Genomic DNA, 16,936 nt, shown 5'->3' with positions numbered 1-16,936 from the left:
CAGCGTTGCTTTCGGTTGGGGGCGAGTAGAAATGCTTCAGCTTGGATGGACAAGGGAACAAAGTTTCTTGTGTTTACTCAAGTAGTCTACATACTGCCGGGGTGTCGTTGGGCGGTGAATCACGCAAACATTACGTCGGAGCCCAAAGGGCCCCGTGAAATGCCGATAGCGGGACGCCGGATAGCGCACGTTAGTGGAGTTTGGGGATCATTTACAGGCCATAGGGCATGCGCCTAAGATAAGGTGCATTGGCACCTCATGGATTTGAGAAGGATGATATTGAGCACGGCCTAATGTTTGATAGCATTGATGCCTTTATTAGGCCTCTCAATGACGATGATGAGCCGTGGGAATGTAGCTGCATCATAGGTCCTGTTCCAGCTAAAATCACGAATACTTGAAAATGAAATTCATAAATGTTCTTTAACACGCCCTTCTGTCTCACCATGAATGTCGTCGCATGACTTGCATCTGGCTCCGCTTCCATCTGTTGATCAGGTACTTGGCCCAGCAAAGGCGCACGCAGCTCTCAGCTTGTACTCGCCTACTGTACTCGCATGTACAGCGGGCTACAGCACCCCACCTGCCGGCAGTGCCGCTGGAATAGCGAGATGGTGCGCTGTTCCGGCGTGTCCTTCAGTGCTCACCTGTGAGGGGCTCCCGATTATGGCGCTACACTCGCGCTCACCCCACTGCCCAGCACCAAAAGGGCTAGCGGCCTGCTCTCACCTCGCGCCTCACCGGCATACTCACTTTTGCTCCAAAAGCAGTTACAGGGCATAAGAAAAAACGAGGCAAAGACGATATTGATTCGTCTTGACAAGCCTAATGGCCCCCAAAGGAGCATCTGAGGGCGCAGGCACCACGTCAGAAGCCCCAAAGAAGAAACACGGCTTCAGAGTCGGACCCGAGAATCTGCCAGACGGGCCATGGCGCCGTAAAGGTAACGTTCAAATTTTTTCCCTACAGATTTTTTCATCTCACTTCACATGGCTGTGTCCTGAGCTCAAAGAATGAAACTTACACAATTGTCTTGAATGTAGTCGATCAGAAGAAGCGTGATTTAATTCACAGAGCCAAGGTCAAGAAGGAGTACGCCAAGATTAAGGCTGCAGAGGAAGCCAAAGCCCGGCCCAGTCACGGTGATGATGAGGATGATGGCAAGGATGAGGTGAACTCAGCACAAGGCGACGCCCAGGAGGGCAATGAAGAGGAAGGAGAAAAGATGCATCCCACAAGGCAGCTCATGATTAAGGATGAAGACATGGCACAGGTGGGAGCTGAGGCGTCTGGTCCCAGCGACGGCCAGAGGCGGAGGACTCGGCGCCCAGGCTACTACGAGAAGCAGCTGAAGAAGGCTGCGGATCGCCGTCAAGAGGCCGATGCCAAGAGAAAAGAGTATGAGCGACGAATGGAAGAGCGAGCACAGAAACAGGCTGAGCGGGAGAGATTCAAAAAGGCCATGGCCAAGACGAGGGACAAGGACGGCAAGAAAAAGCTGGGCAGGGAGAGTTCATTGTTGTTGGAAAAGGTCAAGAGGCTTGTTGCTCAGAAATGAGTGGCATCTCGGAGTTTTGCATTGTTCATGTTTTGTTACGATACCTTTGGCATATCAGATTTTGCGATTGCACCCTACGATAATAATGGAGCAAAGGAATGAAGACTTTTGATATCAAGCCGAGCGGGTAAAGCAGACACGGAATTGCATAGCACCCTTTACAAAGACCCAAATTGTGAAAATTGCAGATCAATTTCATCAGCTCAAGTAAGGAGGCGCAAGGAAAGAGAGAGATGAGAGAAAACACGGTATAACAAACACCAATATTGATCAATTCAATTGAAACACCGGGTAGAGCGAGACACACAGTTGCCTGCCTAGTAGAGGCACAATCTATTAATCACAACAACTACTCCATACTACCTTGTAGGATATGCAATAGGCATAAGAAGCACAGCAGGGCTCTGACGGCAGATCGACAGCTCGACAAGGGTCGGGTACATGTCATGGGTGAGCCTCACACGTCTGCTGGAAAGCTTTGGCTCACGTTGTCTGTATCTCTATGCCTGGGTGGGCTGAGACAATGAGCGGGCTGTGATACTTGGAACCCCTGCTAGAGTTTGTACATTTTGCTTTGTTCAGCTGGGCGTTTAGGGCAGTGTAGAAAAGTTTGAAAAGGCTTGATGAAGCCTGAGGCGGCATTTGACTGATAATGTTACAGCAAAAAGACTGGGCAAGGTTGTGATGGTAGACGTGGGCTGCGACAAGGTACAGATCGGGAAGCTGGCTCGGCCAATTGATGGGGATTTTCCATTTACATGAGGCGCCTTGTTGGGTTCGTCTTGTCTGGCGGAAAAGACTGCCATCTTTGGGTTGTAAAAGCGAGTGTGACGAGTAAATGGAGGATTGCTGGATGGATTGAAGCTACATGTACTAAAAAGGCTGTTACTCGGTGCATTTACTCGGTCTATTACACGTATGTTGGTTGGTTGGTACTGCATTTGAAGCAAGTAAATTGAAGGAAAGCCACCATCTCCACGGAGAGATGAAGTATACTCGTAAGAAGGAGAAGTCTAGTGCTGTGTTTAATGAGTATGTCATTCGACGCGGAACAGCCGGGTGCTCATTTCAATGCCATGAGACGTCAAATGCATTTCGTCCGAAGCAACCAACGCCCGCCCCAAATTCTCATCACCTCACCTTGGATTATTAAAGGCCGTTTGCTAGGAAAAGAGGCAAATAAGAGCCGTCCCGTCCTGTTTCGTCCTAGGAGCTGGAAAAGCCCAATCAAGGTGAAACACGGCCCTAGTGGAGAGAAGGGGTTCAAAGTCATGCCGTGAAACACACGCGGGATGATGACTAAGGAATGTGTGGTGGTTTGAAGGCTGAAGGCTGGAATGTGGCGTTATCAAGACAAGTTATTGGGCAAGGGAAAAAAAAGAACAAGAAAGAAAAGTCGCCGGCAGAGATGAAACGGGCAAGGGCTGGATTGCAACGATGAAATGGGTTCGCATGGCACAATTATCACTCCCGAGTCAAGAGGCGTGTGATGTGTGGAATCATTCGAGCCATATCCCCACGGCTTGTTTTGGCGGTGGGATCCCCCCTGGTCCTGTTAGTCTCACATACTACTCGGAGTATGGATCGTATGTACGAGTAGGTACGTAGAGATAAAGACTGGACACATGTGTGTAGAGACAAAAGAGGCAAGTTTCGAAGGCCCCCCTGGACGATTTGGAGGAGGATGAAGCTACATGTAATGTATCAAGTCAGTCAGTCCTGGTTAGGCAGTGTGCGACTGTTGTTGGAAAAGTCTTCGTGCTACCATCCTTCAAAAACTTGCAGGTTACCTCTGGACCCGTTTGTCGACGGATGTTCCGCTGCAGATGTGGAAATACGTGCTACGCAGATTAGAATTGATACAATCAAATTATTTGATGGATGCTCGCACAAGCAGGTTGGCTCAGCTGAATAAAGGAGAGCCACAGTCTTTCCTGTAACACGTCAATTTGGCAGAATGATTGCACGTTCAAGTATTCGCATGTACATGTACACGTACTCCATATAGTACACGTACTCCATATAGTACACAACATCAAATCCATCGGCAAAACTCTCAAGGCCGAATTGGTTTCAGCATTGTTCGAGCGGCATCGACTGAACAGAGCAAATCGTGCGAGGCGGTCGATCCCTCAGACAGCGCCAAGGCAGGCCGCTACACCCGCTGCAGTTTAGGATTCACGGCCAACAGTGGCTTGGCGACCGCGAAACAGCGTTTGGAGGCGGTTAAGCGGCTACATCTTCAAGCAGCGTTGAATTGCTCTAAGAGAGACTAACAAGCTCCCTTCATTTTAGGTCTGTGTACTCGTACCTCTGTTGGTACCTTGGCAGGAACTTGTCCATCTGAAGTCGACAAGTACCGTGTCTTGGTGCATACTCGTATCTAAAAGTGAGATCCATGTACGTGGAACGGCGAATTGCCTCTAACTGTACGGAGTAGTGCTTTAGTAATTGCCCAGAAGCGTGTTCTCCAGGCCATGTGAGATGGATTGATGGCCTTGTTTGCAACGTGCTGCCCCATGGAGCTGCACAGTTTAAGTTTCATGTTTCAGCCGGATCCCGGCCCTCCACGATACATGATTGAGGCGAGGTAATAAATCGACGGAGAAGGAAAAATAGGGAGCAGCAGCCCGCCTCCCTTGTGGATGTTCAGGCACGAGTACGAGTGTGGACATATACAATCATTGGGTTGCTGCTCATGTTCCTGAAGAGCAGCCCCTGACCTTGCCTTGACTTCTGCAGTTGGACAAGCTGCGCCCTGCCTCCTGCCAGGTACAGGTACCAGTACCAAGGCAACAAAGTCCATCCCACAGTGATTACGAATTGAAGACTTCGATGCACCCAAAAGATACTCCGTAGTGCGACAAACTCCTTATTGCTTCTGTCCAGCATTGCCTTGATCTAATTTGAAGTTTTTTCGCTGATGCCAAGTACAGCTGCCAGCCTATGAGGTGGCTGAGGATGTTGGGCGGTCGAGTCTTGGTGGGCACAGGGGGAACCACTCGCATGCAGATGCTGGATATCGGGCCATGTACCTGTACCTGTTGGGACCAATGGATGGTTCTCAGCTCAAGCAGGTACAGGCAATCCCATACATTCCAAACAATCGGCATGTGGTTGCCGTCGTCAATAGAAGCACGCACATGTAATAACTGCATCTACAGCAAAAGTCAATCCCGAGCAGCAAACACAATCAATCTCACTGCCCGGCCAATCACCACGCATCATCGCAAATCTTCATCACACTTCCCTTCACCATCACGCGCATGCTGATTTGCGTGGCTTGACGCTAATCATGTGCTAAAGAGCCTTTTGGTCATGAATCTGCACCGTCTAATTTTAGGTACATGTACTTCCCATCTTAACAAGCAATGGCGCAAACTTGTAACACCCTGTCAGTGCTGGACAATGTACCTGTTCCGTACCTGTTTTAGGGGACCATGGGGGGGAGGGGGGTCCTCTAATCCTCTAACCCTCACTGGGGATTGCTCTACGGGGGGTCCTCCATTATTTTTGGGGGGGTCCTTTTGGCGTGGCAGTCCCTGGTACCTGCTTCTACGAGTACAGGCGGCCAGCACATCCCCTCCCCGTGGCCATCCTGGACTGGAGCATCTTCTCTCCATCTCGCCGCCTCTCCTCCGCCGCTCTTCTTCTCGAACCCTTCTTTTGCTCTGCTCAGCTCTGCTACAGCTAGACGCAACGCCTTTGGACGCTCGCTGTCCCGCTGGTGCCTTGATCCCTTGTCTTGCAGCAACGACTGCATTGCTCTGTGTAGCACCGGCCCCAGCCAGCCGTCCGCGATTTGCTGCGAGAGCTTGCGCCAAAGACGCCTCCCCTCTGCTCTGCTCTGGCCACGACGAGACGACGAGACAACAGACTGGGCTGGACCAGATTGCTTCCTGTGTATCGCCATCGATGCCTGTCCTACTCAGCCCGTAGCCGTCAAACCTGCCCGCCTCCAACACTCCGGCCCTCGACGTTTTGCTGACGAGACGTCGGACACCGCACAGCCTGCGAGCTCGCGCACATATACAAACTCGACCTGTATATATATACATATATAACGCCGCCCCGACATATTCTGGGCTGCGCCATTCTCCCCCTCTCGTCCCTCTCTGTTTACCCTCTAGCCCATCATGGCTTCCGCTATCGTGGACGAGTATTTGGAGACGCCGATGGAGGCCGACGATGCGTTCCCCTGTAAGGGCTGTGGTGAGGTTTGTAATGCTACCCGCGCTGCGGGACATGCTCCCTGACTTATGGCTTCGACTAACGGTGCTCGCACTTTAGATACTAGAAGAAGGCAAAGCTTTTGAGTTGGGTAAGTTTTATTGCTCTGTCCTGGGAAGAGGGAAAAGCTGTTTCAAAGTTGCTGGAGACCGCGGTGCAGCCTCGACGGGACCCCGTTGTTTCTTGACCGCCACGCAACTTGTGACATGACCCTACGTTGAATGGATCCTTTCTTCTTCAGCGTGTGTGAGAGTGTCTACGTACTAACATAATGACTTGCTAGCCGGCAACCGATGGCATCTCGACTGCTTCCGTTGCACCTCGTGCGGTTCTCTCCTCGACTCCGATGCCAACCTTCTCCTGCTCGGCGATGGCTCCCTCATCTGCAACAACTGCACATACAGCTGCACTGCGTGTGGCAACAAAATCGAGGACCTGGCCATCCTGACAGGCGACCAGGCCTTCTGCTCGACATGTTTCCGTTGCCGAAACTGCAAGCGTAAGATCGAAAACCTGCGTTATGCGAGGACGTCTCAGGGCATTTTCTGCATGGACTGCTATGAGACTTTGATGGCTAGGAGAAGAAAGAAATCCAAAGCAGCCGCAGCAGCAAAAGCTCGAGAGAAAGAACAAGCACCCACGGTGCCGGAAAAGTCTCTTCCGGCCCTCCCACCCGGTGCGATTCCGAACAACGCCTTCTCCGATGACCGCGTCGACCCCGATGGGCCCACGGAGTTGTCTCCTCGGCCTCGCACTGGCCATCGACACAACGAGTCGTCGTCTAGGGGCGGTTCCAAGGCCTCGCGCTCTCCGGAGCGTGCAGCCGCTGATGCGACCAAGGACGGCCTCAACCTTCCTTCAACTACATATCGCAGAAACCGCAACTCGACCATCACTTCCAACAACGGTGATGGTGGTGACGGCTTCTTGATATCTGTGGCTCTTGATACGAGCCCATCGCCCAATGGTGCCCAGAAGGAGAGTACTAGTGAGAAGAAGAAGGACAAGGACCACATCCGACCGACCATGAATGACAAGCGCGCCGACTCGCACTCTTCCGCTACCCACATTGCCTTCCTGGGCGCCGCCGCAGCTCCTGACCCTTCGCAGACCAAGTCTTCGTCTCGTTCCACTTCCAAGTCGGACCCGGCCAAGGCATCCGCTGATGAGGCCCCGAGGAAGAGAAGACCTACAGAATCGCGGACTGACAGCTCGCAATCTGTCCCTCAGCAACAGGAAACCCCCAGTCGAACTGGCACCAGTACTCCACGCAAGGACAGCACCTCGCAGCCTGATTCACGAAAGGCCATGGACAATACTCCCGGATCGCGAAGCTCCTACGATTCCAAAGCGCAAGACGAAGCTGATTCTGCTCCAAAGATTGGACCACGCTCTGACAGTGTCAAGAGCATTCCGCGAAAGGAGGTTCCGTCGGCACCTACCCGTCCTGGTATTACCCTCCCCCTCCACCCCCCTTTATATCCGCCACGCAATAAATTCACGTTCGTTTCACTAACAACTCTATTCAGTCAATGGCAGCCCAAGTGCCGCGCAGGGCAAATCTTCCACTTCTGAAGATGCCAACGTCTCGACCCCACGCCAGAGCCCTCCCTCTCGGTCTGGCGCAGCTGACAAGCCCTTGACTGACACCTACATGCAGCCCAGAGCGGCTCCTGTGCCCCCAAGTAGCCAGGCACAAACTCCGCCCAAGGAGGGCACACCTGCAGCCAAGGGTTCTCACGCCTCACCCACTTCGCCGAAGCTTCCTAGGTGGAGCAGCGGCGCAGATTTCACAATGGAAGAGGACATGGTCAGGATCCTTGGCTCTGATGAGGGCTCATCATCTATCCTTAGGCGTGTCTCCAACGCTGTCCGCCACGGCCGTACCAGCAGCGTTGAATCCAGCCAAAACCATGCTGCCTCTCGAGGCTCCCACACCCGAAGCATTAGCGAGACGACGCGTGGTGCTATTTCGCCTCGCTGGCCCAAGACGGACGATGCAAACGGCCAGGAAGGTGGCAGCCCTGCTTCGCTCACATCTCCAGATAACGCCACCGTGCTCAAGCAACAGCTTAGGTCTTCTGAAATGCGAGTGGCCGAGTTGGAGAGGCAGTTTGGCGCCGAGAAGGATCTGCTGAACATTAACCAGAAGCTCATTGAAAAGAGAAAGACCGTTTCCGTACTGGACACCCAGACTGAGATTATGATTCGACAGCTTGAGGTCCTGGCTGGATATGTTGAGCGGGCAAAGGAGACACAGGCTCCTCTTAATGTCCAAGAGTTGGAGGAATCCGCCATCAAGGAGTTCGTTGAAAAGCTCGAAAAGGTCAAGCAGTCCTTTACCGAGGAACTCGAACGCCTGCACGAGGAGCGTGATCAGCTTCTTGAAGAAAAGAACCAGGCTGTGACGGACCGGGACCGTGCCCTCATGGAGTTTGAGCAGCTGGCCTCCAAGAACGCCCAGCTTACAGACATGAACAACGATCTCACGCACCAGATCCAGGAACGCTTCAAGTCCCAGATTGGAGATGGCAAGTCGAACGGCTTGGGCATCTACGGTCAGCACAAGGGCGCTTCATCCATCAACCTCGACAGTGCAAGCGTTACTACTGGCACTACCCTTATCGCTGACGAGGATCCAACCATTGTTGAGCACGGGCCTACTGTGGTTCATGTCAGAAAAGGCCAAGTCAAGAAATTCAACTGGAAGAAGGGCTCCAAGACAATGGCACAGAACATCACAAAGGGTGTCGGGCGTGCTGTCGTTGCTTTCCAGAACGATCGCGAGAGAATGCAGCAGCAAGGCTTGGCTGGTGACAGCATTGGCCTGCCATACAACATGACTGTGGCCCAAGGAGAGTCCGCCAACCCGGCGTCGGCTAACCCTCCAGCTGGACGACAGCACCAACAACAGTTTGGCTTCTTTGGCAAAAAGAACGCAGCTGCCAAGGGCGGACCAGCTACCCAGGCCAACATTGTGGTGGCGCAAGCAGCTCCAGAGCCTGCATCGACTCTGTTCGGATCCGAACTTACAGAGAGATGCGATTACGAGCATCGCCAGATCCCTAGTGTGGTGACGCGATGCATCGAAGAGGTTGAGCTGAGAGGCATGGACCAGGAGGGTATCTACCGAAAGACTGGCGGTAACTCCCAAATCAACCAAATCAAGGATGGCTTCGACAAGGACGAAGACTATGACATTTCAGACCCTGACATGGACATCACTGCCGTCACGAGTGTCCTGAAGCAGTACTTCCGAAAGCTGCCCAACCCCCTCCTAACGTTTGATGTCTATGAGAAAGTCCTGGAGTCCAATGGTGAGTTTTATTCATCTTGTTCTTTTGTAACCGTACACCATTTTCCAATTGCGTATTCTAACCTTTTAACCCATAGCTATTACCGACGAGGCCGAACGGTGCTCTCATCTGCACAAGGTTTTTACTTCAATGCCCCAGGCCCACCGGGACTGTCTAGAGTTCCTCATGTTCCACCTTCATCGTGTGGCAATTAGAGAGCCTGAGAACTTGGTTAGTCTTGTTTCCCCTGTACATTTCATCATCTGTTTTGCTCTAACCTACGTATCAGATGTCGCCCAAGAACTTGGCCGTCGTGTTTGCTCCAACCATTATGCGAGATCTCAGCATTGAGCGTGAAATGACTGATATGCACAACAAGAACCTTGCCGTTCAGTTTGTCATTGAAAACACTCACAGAATCTTCCAGGATGAATAAGCATCCCATACATGCACTTGACAATGGCCTTTTTCATGTTGTTTGGTTATGATGGAGGCTTTGTTGGCTCGCTGTTGTGAGCCTACAGCCTCTGGGCGGTTTTTTTCTCGTCATGATTCGATCCCCTTGCTTTTGGGTTTGTCGGTTTTTAGCGAGACGATGTTTACGGCGTTTTGTGCTTGGCCATAAAAGTAATGTCGGCTTTTTTTCTATTGGCTTTGATCAAGACCGAGATTGCAGTTGAAGAGGAGACTACCATCTCTCTCTTCAACCAATTTTCACCTTTCCCCCACACACTGCTCGATGGTAATGTTGTTTTGTGTTTAACCCGCCCCATGTTGAACTTGTTTGTTTTTCCTGGGCGGTATGAAGTCTGATGTATCTCAACTGTTTTTCATTCGAGCTGGCTTCGTATGGCTTGATGACAGAAGCTGATGCTTGGTTTTTATTTTCTCTTTCTAAATGCTTCAGCTCATGACTTTTTTTTTTTATTTTTTTTTTTCGAATCTTGTTTTGGCCGCATTTTGTCAGCATCGTTGAAGAGGAGTTTGACGCGAAAGAGAAACAGAGGAGAGGAGCTGTCTAGGAATGGATGGCCTTTTCGTTGCTGTTTGTTCTCTTTCATACACCCCCTTTATCATTATATAGCTACGATTTATATTTGGACTGAGCAAGGCAGGCGGGCATGAAATGATTGAAATGGTTGAGTGATGATGCTTAACTGATTTGATTAGCATGATGAAGGAGTGAGAGAAAAGAAAATATGAAAGTTTAATGAATTTCTTTGTACTTGATTTGCCCCTTGCTTCTTGACTCAACTTCTAGTATCATATTACCTGCTTGATACATGTGAATAACACACCACCATGCCGTATCACGAAGTAAACATAAAATTGTGAGAATATAAATTTCCAAAATTACAAAAAAGCCTAACTGATAATCGCGGTGCCTGCCTGCCTAACTTAACAAAATGGTGTAACAATAACTACATGTACTTTGGAACTTGATGCGGAACCACCAGGGGCCGTCCAAACAAAGGGGGGCCTTTTTTCACAGGAAAAAAAAAAGAAGTGAACAAGTCGAAATAAGAAAAAATATGAAAAGGCCAACAAAGGGGGAGAGGAGGCAAGTTTTTGTCTCAAAGAAGCAGAAAAGGGGGTGTTTTGGTTTACAACGGGAATATAACAAGACCAAGTGAGAAAAAGCGAAAAGAAGAAAAGAACAAGAGAAATGAGAAGAAGAAATCAAGCCTTCACTTTTTATCCCTCCTCCTATTTTCCATCTATTCCACCACACACACACAAAGACATCCGCCGCATTTCCATGTATGCAAAAGTCACGTTTCGAAGACAGAGCGAGAATTTTTCTTCAAGAACAATCCGCCTGACGCCTCTCCCATAAAGATGACACTTTTTCTTTACTCCTCGCTGTCAGATTCTCCAGACGCCACGCCTCATCTCTAGACTTCGTGATTGCAAACTCGTGAACTAGGAACAGCCGGAAGAAAAATAAAAGTAAGAAAAAGATCAAGCGAGAAATAAAAGTGCAAAAGCTTATGCGGCAATGCTATCTTCACGCTGCTTCTTGACAATGTAATACGTGATCAAGCTCTTGGGATCGTCCTTGATGCCAGCCATGGCCTCCCAGAACGCCGCCTCGCCGACACGAGCGTGCAGAGCAACGCAAAACTTGACGGCATCCATGCGAACGCCCGAATCAGCCGATTCGAGGCACCGGCCCGCCATACTAGTGAGTTGCAGGAGCTCCTTGTGGGTGGGCACATACTCGGGTCGCTTGTCAAGCATCTCCTTGAGAACGTGAAGGCCCATGCTAAGGGTACGGCAGCCTTCGGTGGTGGTATCGCTGCACGACTGCAGACGTTTGGTCAGCACGACGGCCGTTTCGGAGCCATTGCCGAGAGTGACGAGTTCATCGGCCAGAAGCTCCAGGCCGCTCACTACGTGTGCTCGGGTATCGTAGCCGCCACGCGTCTGGAGAAGAGACTCAAGGCCCCTTGATACGTGGGGCTGGAAGTTTCTCCGCTCCTTTTTCAGAAGCACCTTGATAGTTGTCAGGATCTGGGCCTTGACGTCCTGAGCCTTGTCTGCGGAGAGATCTGGCAGGGGATCTTCCAGGTACTGGAACAGGCCGATCAGCAGGGCCTCGAACCGCTGATCAGTGAAGACGGTCCTGCTGTCACGGATCAGAGACTGTAATTTTCGGAAGCCGTGCACCTCTAGACTCTTGGCCTTGATCTTCGTTATACCGCTATCCAAGAGGCGAGCGTTTTGTCCATTCTTATCTTGGGATTCGGAATCATCTGAAACAGGCGGCTGCGAAGGTCTCTGAATGTTTGCCGCATCTTCATTGATTGCCCTCTCTTCCAAGACAGGTCCAGTATGAAGGGACGCCGTTGGCGTTGGCTGGTCCTCGGTGAAAGGGTCTTCATATACCTTCAGCGTTCGAGAAGATGGCTCGTTCCGAGGTGATGTAGAGGTTTCGCCGGGGAGAAGAGGAGATGGTGAGGCACCCAACGACTCTAATCTAGGTGAAGCCGACTGTATACTAGAAAGCGTTGGCACCACTAGTGTGAGATCGTCGGTTGCTCTTGTTGGGCTCATCATGGTTTGGGAGTGCCTGAGCCTAGCCGGGCTACCTCGCGGTGATGGTATGCCAGTCGGTCGGATATTGGTTGGCGATATCATGCCCGACTCGCTTGCATGAGATATATGAGTCCTTGAAGATGGCCTTTTTGGTGTAGTAGCTCCCCCAGGCCTCGACGATGACGATGACGTATATTTGGGCTGATCATTTTCTGGGCTATGGGCTTCCCTGGACGAAGGTTGATCTCGAACAGAGTAAGGGCCTGCTGTTGCAGGACGAGCAACATCTGGCCGTCTCTTGACTGGCCTCATAGGAGCTACCGACATGCCGCTAGCGTTGACTGATATCGTGTTAGTCTCAGTCCTATGCCGGGCCAGTGGTTTCGAGGCAGTTGTGTGAAGTTGCGTGCTGGAACTATGAGCCGAGGATGGGGTAAACGTAGACATGGCGGACCCAGGCCGGCTTGGAAGGTTCTTCGTAGCTAGTGTAGCTTTCTTCTGGGCCATCATGGTTTCCCGCAGACTCGGTTTGCTACCGACCGCGGTGGTGCTTCTTGAGAATCCTGCACCGGGCCTGGCGGCGGCGGCTGGTGCCTCTACTTTCCTTCCAGGGTTGGGGTTGTTTGGATCCTTGATGAGTAGCTTCTGGGCGGTGGTATCCAGGTCTGCCATGATTCTGTAATTTGTTATGCTTGTTAGTCTGAATTTCTTCCGTATCCCAAGATTTTTTGTTAAGACGAGACTTACGCATCAGCTCTCGCTGGCCATACAGCATAGAAGGCCCAATAGAATGCCCTCATCTTTTCTCTGACACCAGGATTGGCGTCACCCAGGGCCTTTTTGATACATTTCTCCATCAGTTCGACGCCTCCGGTATGTTCAACGTGGCTTTTGTGATGAGCCTCCTTCCTCAGTATTGTCAACAGCCATCCAGACGCATAGGTTCGAGGCTGTACATTCTTGTCTTGAATTGCGCCCCAAATGTGCTGCATGATACGTGGAGTGTATGTGACCTTGCTCACAATGGCGTCAATGGCAGCATTGGCCATCTGGGAGCTAATTTTCTTGGTATTGGCAGCCAGTTTCATAAACGTTTGCATGAGAAGCTCAACCAAGGGGTCCATGGCGGGCCCAAATGCGACAGCCATCTCTTGAACCAAACTGCAGCCCTCTTTCGACAAGCTTGTTCGCAGTGAGTTGACGGCCTTGATGATACCATCTAGCAGCGCCTTGAGCCCAGGCATGAAAGTGTCCAAAAAGTCTGCCGGGCCGTTGCCAGCCACCAGCCTCCGTAATGTCACGATGCCCTTCTCTCTCTTCATCCAATTGTGTTCAGATTCCTTTCCTTCAAAATGGGGGGCCATCTCCTTAATGATGTCGTCCAATTCGCGATGGGTGTTGACATATTGCGGCTCGACGGCTTCGGCTGGAATCTCCATGGGCGTTACGGGTCGGTCGCTTACGGCAAAGGACGAGGGCGCTGACAGGGCAGGTCGAGGAGGAGCAGGTGCGGCATCAGACGGAGTTTCTGAGCGAGGGCCGGTGGGAGCGAGGGCCTTGACGATGGCTTGTTCGATGGCAGGGCGGACTTTGAAGTTTTTCAATTGTCGTTTCAAGTCGGATTTGGCGGCACCGGGAGCATTCCTGGTCATTGGGTTAGTCAATATGGTAAAAGGGGTTGGAAGATGAATCTCACTTAAAGAGCTCGATAACGGTGTTTTTAGCCATATCTCTGACCATTCCGTCCGCATCTTCCAGAAGCTCCATCAGATTTGGGACATAACCTCGAAACGGCAAACCGTGCTGTTGATGAGTCTAGAGAGCAATATCAGTCTTGGCCTAGCTCATGCGCACGCTGAGAGGGCCGATAGACTTACCTCCAAAAGCCACTGCATAGACGCCTCCTTGGCCCTCGGATTCTTGCTACCCATGGCCATGTTTCGAATCGAGCGCTCTACGTCGGCGGGGGCAACGGCGTACAATGTGTTTAGACTCTGCATTGCCAATGCGCGAGGCTTATCCTTTGAATCCCCCAACTTCTCTATGACGAGAGGGAGTGTCCGAGCTGCCTCTTTGGCCAGATACTTGGGCTCCTGGCGCGACATGCGCGTAAAGAGATGATTGAGGGCCGTGAAGCCGGCCGTGGCCAACGCGACATGTTGGGAGCTGGAGGCGCTGCGGAGGCCCTCAAAGAGCTGGGGGATGCACGTCTCGGGGACGTTGTGCTGCTTAATGCCGGTCTTGATGGTGTTCACATACTGTACTTTGACATCGAAGTGGGTGTTGTCGTTTCGCAGGACGGTCGTCAGGTTGTTGACCTGGTCGTCGGTGAGCTTTGTATCGGCCATGGATCCGGTGGCAGACCGAATCTGCTGCTGGACAGTCTGCGCCTTTGTCAGAACCTTTCTGTTGCACAGAGTAGAAGAAGCCATGTGTGCGAAAAGTAGCGAGTCAGTTTTGCGACAAACTGGCCTGTCGCAAAAGAGTGAACAGAGCCAGCGCAAACTCCTGATGATGTTCTTCTATCACTCACAGCAATAAGCGGGTTGTTCTTTGCGTCTCAGCAGAGAATTTCCCCTCCCCGATCTCCTTATCTTTTCTCCTTGTTTTCTCTCGCTTTAAGGTCTCAGACTGTGTATGCGCGGGTATCGTTGGAATGAAGCTGGCATTTGGAGGGGCAGCGCAAATGAATTAGTAATTTGCTATTCCTTTTGCCTCTTTCTTTTTCTCTTTTTTTCTCTCTTTTCCCCCCTTTGCTGTTGATTTTTTGCCCTTATCGCCGTCTACTTAGTGGGCGCGGGCGCGTGTGTTGATGTGTGGTAAGTGTGAGTGTGTGTGGAGTTGTGTTGTGTTTTTGTCCGGCTCATTTCAAGCCCAAACAAAGAAAGAAAATAATCAGGAGGGAGTTTTTGCGGCGTGACGTGACCATGCTTGTTGCCCCGGTCGCCAGTGCGCCACGTGTGGCTTAGCGCTGGTGGGAGCTTGGGGCTTCTGCTGGTCTGTGCGCGCAATTGAGCAAGTGAGCAGCCGCCCCTGGAGGGGGAAGAGGGGCTGATTTTGCGTGTAGAGGGTACTTGGCAGGGAGCTTAGATGAGGGCTGTTTAGTGGTTCCAGTGACTCCTCCAGGGGGCTGCCAGCGGATACACCAACACGAAGCCCCTGAGAGCCACAAGTCCCGGATACCTCGGAGCCCTGGGAGAGCGTCAGGGCCGTGGCTTGGGCACCAGATTAGCCCCAGAACCCCTAGAAGGCCCAAGCCAAGGGTCCCCTACCCCGCCATCGTGAACGGTTATTACAGCGATGCCCCGCGACTTCGTTACCGCTCCAAGGTTGAACACGACGAGGAATAAGCTGATCTGATGCATTATCGATACCATGGCTGATTACCTTGAGATGTAAAACACCCGATTGGGTGCTGAGAAGGATTGTTATATAGACTGAAGTAAGAAGGTGTAGAAGCGTTGATTTGGCCGGCACTTGTATTCTTCAGCCCCATTTAGCCATGTGATCATTAATGTCTTCCGCAGTGGAATGTTGTCTCTATCCCATGTTCACTTGTCTCTATCTCGTCTTCACTTATATCTATCTCGTGTTCAATTGTCTTCATTCCGTCTTCACTTATGTTTATCCCATCTTCACGTATATATATCCCGCCTTCACTCACCTCTATCCCGTCTTCACAGCCTGTCCTCTTACATATTACAGCCTGTCTTCTTACATATTACAAACTGTCCTCTTACATATTACAAATATCCAAGTAGACAACAGACGACATCAACACCATGACCCGAATTGCAGAGCCCACGCCACTTCCCCCCTCAGCTCACATAAACGGCAATTACAAACACCAAGACCAATCTCAAGATGAGCGCAAGGACAGCTTGGACACCTTCTCCGTGCCAAACATCCAGCTCCAGATCCGGGACCTCAAGCACCCCGGCTCAAAGCGCTTCCTCGGCGCCGTCAACGCAACCGATTTGCTAACCACCGGCACTCTGAACGTCCTCAAGCTCTTGTACAACACTCCCCCAAACCCGGAGACGACAGTCCCACCAACCAGCTCCGTGACGCTCGTCCTCGAGGACATGCCCGGCGTAGCCTACACAGTCGGCCAAAACGACAATAACAACATCAAGGAAATTCACTTTTCGCTCTCGTACATCGCGCAAATCAACCCGCCGTCTCGCGTGATCCCCGAAATCAACGGTGTCGTAACTCACGAGCTCGTCCACTGTTTCCAGTACAACGGCTTCGGCGCTGCCCCAGGCGGGCTCATCGAGGGCATCGCAGACTGGGTGCGTCTTCACGCCAATCTTGCACCTCCGCACTGGAAGAAGGAGGTCAAACCGAATTGGGATGCCGGGTACCAGCACACTGCCTACTTCCTGGAGTATCTTGAACGGCTCTATGGTCAGGGGACGGTTCGTCGAATAAACGAAAAACTAAGGGTCAGCAGATATGTCGAGGACACCTTTTGGCCTGGGCTTTTTGGAAGAAAGGTTAAAGACCTGTTTGCAGACTATACCAGGACATTGCAACATGGCGTATAATTAGATTTGAGGTATGTGCATTAGGAATCACAAGGCTGCCGTCATCATATGGGCCATATCATGGGGGGAAACTGGGTAGCCAGCATTCCAGCCTGGCTGTTCAGCCCCCATGTCTCAGATATATATATACTTTTTCGTAATAGTATTTTCCATAGTAAGATAGAAAGCACAGACTCCAGTGAAGAAAGAGAAGGTGGTTCGAGCTTGATTTCATTGATCGGTAGATACCTAGTTAAGGCAATGGTATTTAGGTAGTTTGAAGG

The 16,936-nt window shown here is 51.3% G+C and overlaps 4 protein-coding genes across 4 annotated transcripts; 3 read left to right on the top strand and 1 right to left on the bottom strand.

Moving 5' to 3' along the window:
• Positions 1-828: 828 nt before the first annotated feature.
• On the top strand, positions 829-1,558 carry T069G_01353 (uncharacterized protein; the record flags this gene model as incomplete). The annotated part of the gene is made up of 2 exons (XM_056168563.1): positions 829-943; positions 1,044-1,558. The coding sequence occupies 2 exons, from the start codon at positions 829-831 to the stop codon at positions 1,556-1,558; spliced, it is 630 nt and encodes a 209-aa protein (XP_056033879.1).
• A 4,136-nt stretch (positions 1,559-5,694) lies between these two features.
• T069G_01352 (rhoGAP domain-containing protein) lies at positions 5,695-9,520 on the top strand (the record flags this gene model as incomplete). Its single annotated transcript, XM_056168562.1, has 7 exons — positions 5,695-5,775; positions 5,849-5,879; positions 6,072-7,140; positions 7,189-7,238; positions 7,318-9,105; positions 9,182-9,315; positions 9,374-9,520. The coding sequence occupies 7 exons, from the start codon at positions 5,695-5,697 to the stop codon at positions 9,518-9,520; spliced, it is 3,300 nt and encodes a 1,099-aa protein (XP_056033878.1).
• A 1,553-nt stretch (positions 9,521-11,073) lies between these two features.
• On the bottom strand, positions 11,074-14,555 carry T069G_01351 (uncharacterized protein; the record flags this gene model as incomplete). Its single annotated transcript, XM_056168561.1, has 6 exons — positions 11,074-12,352; positions 12,416-12,538; positions 12,578-12,799; positions 12,871-13,767; positions 13,820-13,938; positions 14,001-14,555. The coding sequence occupies 6 exons, from the start codon at positions 14,553-14,555 to the stop codon at positions 11,074-11,076; spliced, it is 3,195 nt and encodes a 1,064-aa protein (XP_056033877.1).
• A 1,350-nt stretch (positions 14,556-15,905) lies between these two features.
• On the top strand, positions 15,906-16,673 carry T069G_01350 (peptidase of plants and bacteria domain-containing protein; the record flags this gene model as incomplete). The annotated part of the gene is made up of 1 exon (XM_056168560.1): positions 15,906-16,673. One exon carries the CDS (start codon positions 15,906-15,908, stop codon positions 16,671-16,673), a length of 768 nt encoding a protein of 255 aa, XP_056033876.1.
• Between the last annotated feature and the right edge of the window lie 263 nt (positions 16,674-16,936).

The sequence above is a fragment of the Trichoderma breve genome, chromosome 1, assembly GCF_028502605.1.
Source record: "Trichoderma breve strain T069 chromosome 1, whole genome shotgun sequence".
Taxonomy (NCBI): Eukaryota; Fungi; Ascomycota; class Sordariomycetes; order Hypocreales; family Hypocreaceae; genus Trichoderma; species Trichoderma breve.
Note: the sequence above shows the minus strand (reverse complement) of the source record. Positions and strands in the feature narration are given on the sequence as shown.